Source organism: Oncorhynchus mykiss, chromosome 13, assembly GCF_013265735.2.
Source record: "Oncorhynchus mykiss isolate Arlee chromosome 13, USDA_OmykA_1.1, whole genome shotgun sequence".
Taxonomy (NCBI): domain Eukaryota; kingdom Metazoa; phylum Chordata; class Actinopteri; order Salmoniformes; family Salmonidae; genus Oncorhynchus; species Oncorhynchus mykiss.
In genome coordinates this window covers 64,446,014-64,456,634 of record NC_048577.1, presented here as the reverse complement: position 1 = coordinate 64,456,634, position 10,621 = coordinate 64,446,014, and the positions used below count along the sequence as shown (strand labels likewise).

The 10,621-nt window shown below is 39.0% G+C and overlaps 1 protein-coding gene across 3 annotated transcripts in view; it reads right to left on the bottom strand.

The window, feature by feature from the left end:
• LOC110485323 (serine/threonine-protein kinase LMTK1) overlaps positions 1-10,621 on the bottom strand; it is an 89,462-nt gene that overhangs the window by 15,785 nt on the left and 63,056 nt on the right. For all 3 annotated transcript variants that reach the window (XM_036941912.1, XM_036941913.1, XM_036941914.1), the window contains 5 exons: positions 10,368-10,455; positions 9,186-9,319; positions 4,232-4,316; positions 2,751-2,872; positions 1,139-1,288 (listed from right to left, as the gene is read on the bottom strand). In XM_036941912.1, the coding sequence (XP_036797807.1) occupies positions 1,139-1,288; positions 2,751-2,872; positions 4,232-4,316; positions 9,186-9,319; positions 10,368-10,455 (579 nt within the window). The remainder of the gene's footprint in view (positions 1-1,138; positions 1,289-2,750; positions 2,873-4,231; positions 4,317-9,185; positions 9,320-10,367; positions 10,456-10,621) is intronic.

Here is a 10,621-nt window from a genome sequence, read left to right as displayed (position 1 = left end):
CATCTGGATGATCCAGAGGAGGAATAGGAGAAGGTCATGTGGTCTGATGAGACAAAAATAGAGCTTTTTGGTCTAAACTCCACTCGCCGTGTTTGGGGGAAGAAGAAGGATGAGTACAACCCCAAGAACACCATCCCAACCATGAAGCATGGAGGAGGAAACATCATTATTTGGGGATGCTTTTCTGCAAAGGGGACAAGACTACTGCACCGTATTGAGGGGAGGATGGATGGGGCCATGTCTCGCGAGATCTTGGCCAACAACCTCCTTCCCTCAGTAAGAGCATTGAAGATGGGTCGTGGCTGAATCTTCCAGCATGACAACGACCCGAAACACACAGCCAGGGCAACTAAGGAGTGGCTCCGTAAGAAGCATCTCAAGGTCCCTGAGTGGCCTAGCCAGTCTCCAGACCTGAACCCAATAGAAAATCTTTGGCGGGAGCTGAAAGTCCGTATTGCCCAGCGACAGCCCCAAAACATGAAGGATCTGGAGAAGGTCTGTATGGAGGAGTGGGCCAAAATCCCTGCTGCAGTGTATGCAAACCTGGTCAAGAACTACAGGAAACATATGATCTCTGTTATTGCAAACAAAGGTTTCTGTACCAAATATTAAGTTCTGCTTTTCTGATGTATCAAATACTTATGTCATGCAATAAAATGCAAATGAATTACTTAAAAATCACACAATGTGATTTTCTGGATTTTTGTTTTAGATTCCATCTCTCACAGTTGAAGTATACCTATGATAACAGACCTCTACATGCTTTGTAAGTAGGAAAACCTGCAAAATCGGCAGTGTATCAAATACTTGTTCTCCCCACTGTAGGTGTTGTGTACTGTATGTGTGAGATGCCAGAAATATGTATTATATGGTGCTGACCAAATGAGAGGCTCATAGCCAGGTTAATAAGGTATTGATTTCAACCCATGTCAGGAGAAGAAGACTAATGGTTGGTTCGTGCGCCAGTATAAAAGGCATTGATTGGTTAATATGAGGATAGGGAGTACTAATGATTGGTTACAGACCAAAGGATTGTGGTGTATCCTGTGTAGGCGCCCGTGTGCGCATTAGTGCATTTATGCATTTGTGTGTGTATGTGTGCACGCGCGTGTGTGTTTGTGTGTGTGTATGTACTCACCAGCGCTCAGCCAGGGGTACTTTGAGCCGGGGCCTGGTTAGTTTGAGCTGCTGTTCCTTCACAGCGTAGGTCAGGACCTGTCTGTCAGTGTAGTGTCTGTACGGCTGGTTCCCCAACTCAAACAACTCCCAGATAGTCACTCCCAGAGACCTAGAACAGAGACAAACCCATGAAGTAACGTCTTCAGATAGTCACTCCCAGAGACCTAGAACGGAGACAAACCCATGAAGTAACGTCTTCAGATAGTCACTCCCAGAGACCTAGAACAGAGACAAACCCACAAAGTAACGTCTTCAGATAGTCACTCCCAGAGACCTAGAACGGAGACAAACCCATGAAGTAACGTCTTCAGATAGTCACTCCCAGAGACCTAGAACAGAGACAAACCCATGAAGTAACATCTTCAGATAGTCACTCCCAGAGACCTAGAACAGAGACAAACCCATGAAGTAACGTCTTCAGATAGTCACTCCCAGAGACCTAGAACAGAGACAAACCCATTAAGAAACGTCTTCAGATAGTCACTCCCAGAGACCTAGAACGGAGACAAACCCATGAAGAAACGTCTTCAGATAGTCACTCCCAGAGACCTAGAACAGAGACAAACCCATTAAGAAACGTCTTCAGATAGTCACTCCCAGAGACCTAGAACAGAGACAAACCCATGAAGTAACGTCTTCAGATAGTCACTCCCAGAGACCTAGAACAGAGACAAACCCATGAAGTAACATCTTCAGATAGTCACTCCCAGAGACCTAGAACAGAGACAAACCCATTAAGAAACGTCTTCAGATAGTCACTCCCAGAGACCTAGAACAGAGACAAACCCATGAAGTAACGTCTTCAGATAGTCACTCCCAGAGACCTAGAACAGAGACAAACCCATGAAGTAACGTCTTCAGATAGTCACTCCCAGAGACCTAGAACGGCGACAAACCATGAAGTAACGTCTTCAGATAGTCACTCCCAGAGACCTAGAACAGAGACAAACCCATGAAGAAACGTCTTCCGATGAGGAACTTCATAGGTGACCATGTGGCCTGACTAGGAAAAACTCTGGACACCAGATCCCAGGGTTTCTCTTCGGCAGGGAAAACACTGAGCTCTATTCAATAGAGGTTTGATCAGTTGTAGCAGGCTTTAATTAGACTTTATTTAGTCCCAGTGTGTTTGTGCTGTCATGACAACTGCTCGTCACTCATTGTCATGTCACATCTGGATTGACAATGAGCTATGGAGTTGGAAAGAGCACAAACTGATCTGGGACCAGGCTAGGTTTGGTTGAAGAGTTGTATCAATAACACTATAAGTCAAATCAGGGACCAGGCTAGGTTTGGTTGAAGAGTTGTATCAATAACACCATAAATCAAATCTGGGACCAGGCTAGCTGTGGTTGAAGAGTTGTATCAATAACACCATAAGTCAAATCTGGGACCAGGCAAGCTGTGGTTGAAGAGTTGTATCAATAACACCATAAGTCAAATCTGGGATCAGGCTAGGTTAGGTTGAAGAGCTGTATTGTTGACCTTAGGGGCTGAGTCAACCATAGTGTATGGTGCTGACACCATTCATTCCTACACCCTTGAACCCCTGACCCCTCCCCCCTTCTCACCAGACGTTGCTGTCCTTAGTCTGGTCCACCACTAGTAGGTTACCATGCACCTCGTCTATGAGCTCTGGGGCGATCCAACGCAGCGGCACCCAGATCTGGTCTGGAGTCACAAAGTAGTCATCCTACAGAGTAGAATAGAGCAGAATCATTAGATGGAAATACTACTTTATCGTCTGTCTGTTACAATGGAAACTATTCTTCTGTCCCACCCCCTATTCAGTATGTAGAAAAATACATCATACAATATAACCAAGGCTGGTTAATTACTGTAGATTCACCAAGACTGGTTAATTACTGTAGATTCACCAAGACTGGTTTATTACTGTAGATTCACCAAGACTGGTTAATTACTGTAGATTAACCAAGACTGGTTTATTACTGTAGATTCACCAAGACTGGTTTATTACTGTAGATTCACCAAGACTGGTTTATTACTGTAGATTCACCAAGACTGGTTAATTACTGTAGATTCACCAAGACTGGTTTATTACTGTAGACTCACCAAGACTGGTTTATTACTGTAGATTCACCAATACTGGTTTATTACTGTAGACTCACCAAGGCTGGTTTATTACTGTAGACTCACCAAGACTGGTTAATTACTGTAGATTCACCAAGACTGGTTTATTACTGTAGACTCACCAAGACTGGTTTATTACTGTAGACTCATCAAGACTTGTTTATTACTGTAGACTCATCAAGACTGGTTTATTACTGTAGACTCATCAAGACTGGTTTATTACTGTAGACTCACCAAGACTGGTTTATTACTGTAGATTCACCAAGACTGGTTTATTACTGTAGACTCACCAAGACTGGTTTATTACTGTAGATTCACCAATACTGATTTATTACTGTAGACTCACCAAGACTGGTTTATTACTGTAGATTCACCAATACTGGTTTATTACTGTAGACTCACCAAGGCTGGTTTATAACTGTAGACTCACCAAGACTGGTTAATTACTGTAGATTCACCAAGACTGGTTTATTACTGTAGACTCACCAAGGCTGGTTAATTACTGTAGATTCACCAAGACTGGTTTATTACTGTAGATTCACCAAGACTGGTTTATTACTGTAGATTCACCAAGACTGGTTAATTACTGTAGATTCACCAAGACTGGTTTATTACTGTAGACTCACCAAGACTGGTTTATTACTGTAGATTCACCAATACTGGTTTATTACTGTAGACTCACCAAGGCTGGTTTATTACTGTAGACTCACCAAGACTGGTTAATTACTGTAGATTCACCAAGACTGGTTTATTACTGTAGACTCACCAAGACTGGTTTATTACTGTAGACTCATCAAGACTTGTTTATTACTGTAGACTCATCAAGACTGGTTTATTACTGTAGACTCATCAAGACTGGTTTATTACTGTAGACTCACCAAGACTGGTTTATTACTGTAGACTCATCAAGACTGGTTTATTACTGTAGACTCACCAAGACTGGTTAATACTGTAGTCTCACCTTGTATCTGCTGTGTGAGAGGCCATAGTCTCCTATCTTTACTGTCCTCTCCGAGGTCAGAAGGCAGTTCCTTAAGGCCAGGTCACTGTAAAGAGGAGAGGGAGGAACAGTTCATCACATTACATTACATTACATTATAGCCATTTAGCAGACGCTGTTATCCAGAGAGACTTACAGCAGCATTTAGGGTTAAGTACCTTGCTCAAGGGCACATTGTCAGATTTTTCACCTCGTCTGCTCAGAGATTCAAACCAGCAAACCTTTCAGTTACTGGACCCGACGCTCTTAACTGCTAGGCTACCTGCCACCCAGTCACCAGACCAGACTAAACCATATGTAATACTCTGACTGCAGTAATATCGTATCACAATAAACCATTCAATCATTGCTATTGAATGTATTGTACCACAGGAAAACATGATGCTTCACAACATTTACCGCTCAATAGCATAAAGTACGGGTGTAATTCACTGGTATGACTGCACAAGTAGCTACGTGGATTTCTCTGTAGCTATACTACACAGGCATCGAGATTTTGTTGATCTTAACTCTACCTATCATCAGCTCCTCAGCACATGATTGGCTGCTACCATGGTAACAAGGAGAGAGGGGTTCCCCCCGGCAACAAAATCACTGATGCTGGAGTTGGTGAGAGTCACTCAGGCAGCACCAGGATGTTGTTACCGGGACAGACCAGCAGGGGGAGCCAGAGCAACACAGCTTCAGTCATATCCTTCCATATTTCCATATTTTTATTTAACATTTTATTTAAACAGGTAAGGTAATTAGGAACAGATTGTACATAATATCCTCAATATCATGTTAATTTGGAGACAGACCAGCTGCACAGTCCCAGTTGTATCTAGGGTGGGATGTGTCAGAGTGAGACCAGACCCTTCAACATCCTCCAGATCATCTGGATTCAGTTCCCTCTATCGGTTTTATGTCCCTACAACATGTATGTTACCATACATACAGTGTATATATCATTACTCTTCACTACAACATGTATGTTACCATACATACAGTGTATATATCATTACTCTTCACTACAACATGTATGTTACCATACATACAGTGTATATATCATTACTCTTCACTACAACATGTATGTTACCATACATACAGTGTATATATCATTACTCTTCACTACAACATGTATGTTACCATACATACAGTATATATATCCTTACTCTTCACTACAACATGTATGTTACCATACATACAGTATATATATCCTTACTCTTCCCTACAACATGTATGTTACCATACATACAGTATATATATCCTTACTCTTCACTACAACATGTATGTTACCATACATACAGTGTATATATCATTACTCTTCACTACAACATGTATGTTACCATACATACAGTATATATATCATTACTCTTCACTACAACATGTATGTTACCATACATACAGTATATATATCATTACTCTTCACTACAACATGTATGTTACCATACATACAGTATATATATCCTTACTCTTCCCTACAACATGTATGTTACCATACATACAGTATATATATCATTACTCTTCACTACAACATGTATGTTACCATACATACAGTATATATATCATTACTCTTCACTACAACATGTATGTTACCATACATACAGTATATATATCCTTACTCTTCACTACAACATGTATGTTACCATACATACAGTATATATATCCTTACTCTTCACTACAACATGTATGTTACCATACATACAGTATATATATCCTTACTCTTCCCTACAACATGTATGTTACCGTACATACAGTATATATATCATTACTCTTCACTACAACATGTATGTTACCATACATACAGTATATATATCATTACTCTTCACTACAACATGTATGTTACCATACATACAGTATATATATCATTACTCTTCACTACAACATGTATGTTACCATACATACAGTATATATATCATTACTCTTCCCTACAACATGTATGTTACCATACATACAGTATATATATCCTTACTCTTCCCTACAACATGTATGTTACCGTACATACAGTATATATATCCTTACTCTTCCCTACAACATGTATGTTACCATACATACAGTATATATATCCTTACTCTTCACTACAACATGTATGTTACCATACATACAGTATATATATCATTACTCTTCCCTACAACATGTATGTTACCATACATACAGTATATCATTACTCTTCACTACAACATGTATGTTACCATACATACAGTATATATATCCTTACTCTTCACTACAACATGTATGTTACCATACATACAGTATATATATCATTACTCTTCCCTACAACATGTATGTTACCATACATACAGTATATATATCATTACTCTTCCCTACAACATGTATGTTACCGTACATACAGTATATATATCATTACTCTTCCCTACAACATGTATGTTACCATACATACAGTATATATATCATTACTCTTCACTACAACATGTATGTTACCGTACATACAGTATATATATCATTACTCTTCCCTACAACATGTATGTTACCATACATACAGTATATATATCATTACTCTTCACTACAACATGTATGTTACCATACATACAGTGTATATATCATTACTCTTCACTACAACATGTATGTTACCATACATACAGTATATATATCATTACTCTTCCCTACAACATGTATGTTACCGTACATACAGTATATCATTACTCTTCACTACAACATGTATGTTACCATACATACAGTATATATATCCTTACTCTTCACTACAACATGTATGTTACCATACATACAGTATATATATCATTACTCTTCACTACAACATGTATGTTACCATACATACAGTATATATATCATTACTCTTCCCTACAACATGTATGTTACCATACATACAGTATATATATCATTACTCTTCCCTACAACATGTATGTTACCATACATACAGTATATATATCATTACTCTTCCCTACAACATGTATGTTACCATACATACAGTATATATATCATTACTCTTCACTACAACATGTATGTTACCATACATACAGTATATATATCATTACTCTTCCCTACAACATGTATGTTACCATACATACAGTATATATATCATTACTCTTCCCTACAACATGTATGTTACCATACATACAGTATATATATCCTTACTCTTCACTACAACATGTATGTTACCATACATACAGTATATATATCATTACTCTTCCCTACAACATGTATGTTACCGTACATACAGTATATATATCATTACTCTTATATCATTACTCTTCACTACAACATGTATGTTACCATACATACAGTATATATATCATTACTCTTCACTACAACATGTATGTTACCATACATACAGTATATATATCATTACTCTTCCCTACAACATGTATGTTACCGTACATACAGTATATATATCATTACTCTTCCCTACAACATGTATGTTACCATACATACAGTATATATATCATTACTCTTCACTACAACATGTATGTTACCATACATACAGTATATATATCATTACTCTTCACTACAACATGTATGTTACCGTACATACAGTATATATATCATTACTCTTCACTACAACATGTATGTTACCATACATACAGTATATATATCATTACTCTTCACTACAACATGTATGTTACCATACATACAGTATATATATCATTACTCTTCACTACAACATGTATGTTACCATACATACAGTATATATATCATTACTCTTCCCTACAACATGTATGTTACCATACATACAGTGTATATATCATTACTCTTCACTACAACATGTATGTTACCATACATACAGTATATATATCATTACTCTTCACTACAACATGTATGTTACCATACATACAGTATATATATCATTACTCTTCACTACAACATGTATGTTACCATACATACAGTATATCATTACTCTTCACTACAACATGTATGTTACCGTACATACAGTATATATATCATTACTCTTCACTACAACATGTATGTTACCATACATACAGTGTATATATCATTACTCTTCACTACAACATGTATGTTACCATACATACAGTATATATATCATTACTCTTCACTACAACATGTATGTTACCATACATACAGTATATATATCATTACTCTTCACTACAACATGTATGTTACCATACATACAGTATATATATCATTACTCTTCACTACAACATGTATGTTACCATACATACAGTATATATATCATTACTCTTCACTACAACATGTATGTTACCATACATACAGTATATATATCATTACTCTTCACTACAACATGTATGTTACCATACATACAGTATATATATCATTACTCTTCACTACAACATGTATGTTACCATACATACAGTATATATATCCTTACTCTTCCCTACAACATGTATGTTACCGTACATACAGTATATATATCATTACTCTTCACTACAACATGTATGTTACCGTACATACAGTATATATATCATTACTCTTATATCATTACTCTTCACTACAACATATCAGAAACATATTGCTCTGGAATGATTGATATGTTCTAGGACTTTCATTAGGACTCGAGTTCGTAAGGAAATTGTGTTTGTGCAGGTGTCCACTAACCCACCTGTGAATGAAGTTGTGTTTGTGAAGGTGTCCACTAACCCACCTGTTAGTGAAGTTGTGTTTGTGAAGGTGTCCACTAACCCACCTGTGAATGAAGTTGTGTTTGTGAAGGTGTCCACTAACCCACCTGTTAGTGAAGTTGTGTTTGTGAAGGTGTCTACTAACCCACCTGTGAATGAAGTTGTGTTTGTGAAGTTGTCCACTAACCCACCTGTGAATGAAGTTGTGTTTGTGAAGGTGTCCACTAACCCACCTGTTAGTGAAGTTGTGTTTGTGAAGGTGTCTACTAACCCACCTGTTAGTGAAGTTGTGTTTGTGCAGGTGTCCACTAACCCACCTGTGAATTAAGTTGTGTTTGTGAAGGTGACCACTAACCCACCTGTGAATGAAGTTGTGTTTGTGCAGGTGCAGCAGGCCCGAGGCGATCTCACACGCCATTCGCTGGAGGGTCAGGGGATCAGGGGTCACGGAGTCAGCCGCCCGACAGCTGCGCAGGTAACTCTTCAGGTCGCCCTGATGACCAGGACAGGAAGTGATGTCATAAAACGATTTGGCACTCTATATCACCATATTCCCTAGTGCACTATATAGGGAATATGGTCAAAAGTAGTGCAGTAGATATGAATATAGGATGCCATTTGGGACACAAACCTATGTTTGTAATGTATGTCTGTACAATAACCCGTCACAACTTGCTCTCATCCACTTCTCCTTCTATGTCTGTTAGCAGTATGGTGGAAACTCTGATCCGTAAGGTGTTAGCAGTATGGTGGAAACTCTGATCTGTAAGGTATTAGCAGTATGGTGGAAACTCTGATCTGTAAGGTGTTAGCAGTATGGTGGAAACTCTGATCTGTAAGGTATTAGCAGTATGGTGGAAACTCTGATCTGTAAGGTGTTAGCAGTATGGTGGAAACTCTGATCTGTAAGGTGTTAGCAGTATGGTGGAAGCTCTGATCTGTAAGGTGTTAGCAGTATGGTGGAAACTCTGATCTGTAAGGTGTTAGCAATATGGTGGAAACTCTGATCTGTAAGGTGTTAGCAGTATGGTGGAAACTCTGATCTGTAAGGGTGTTAGCAATATGGTGGAAACTGATCTGTAAGGTGTTAGCAGTATGGTGGAAACTCTGATCTGTAAGGTATTAGCAGTATGGTGGAAACTCTGATCTGTAAGGTATTAGCAGTATGGTGGAAGCTCTGATCTGTAAGGTGTTAGCAGTATGGTGGAAACTCTGATCTGTAAGGGTGTTAGCAATATGGTGGAAACTGATCTGTAAGGTGTTAGCAGTATGGTGGAAACTCTGATCTGTAAGGTATTAGCAGTATGGTGGAAACTCTGATCTGTAAGGGTGAAATCAATATGGTGGAAGCTCAGACCCTTCTGCAAACCCAGAGGAAAGGGTAGAGAGCAGATTGTCCCTGGCTGTAACAGTACTGTATTCCACCAACAGGGGGAGCAAGTATCCATCTCACCAGAGAACTCCATATAGAAGGTGGTTGTGACCTCTGAGATAGGGGTTAGGGGTTAGGGGGTTAGGGGGCTAGGGGTGGTTTCTCTCACCAGAGGACAGAACTCCATGACCAGTAGATAGGGTGTAACCTCTGAGCACTGTGCCAGGCACTGCAGGAGGGCTGGGTTCTGGAGGGCACTGGGGGAAGGGGGAGGTAGAGGAGATGGGTCATAGTTCAACAGTCACGTTTACTGTCATAGTTTATAGTGAACATACAGTCAGAACACATGGAAAGAGGTAGCAGGATAACCATATATAGGCATTCATTCATTCACCAATTGATTGATTAATTAATTGTACTGGA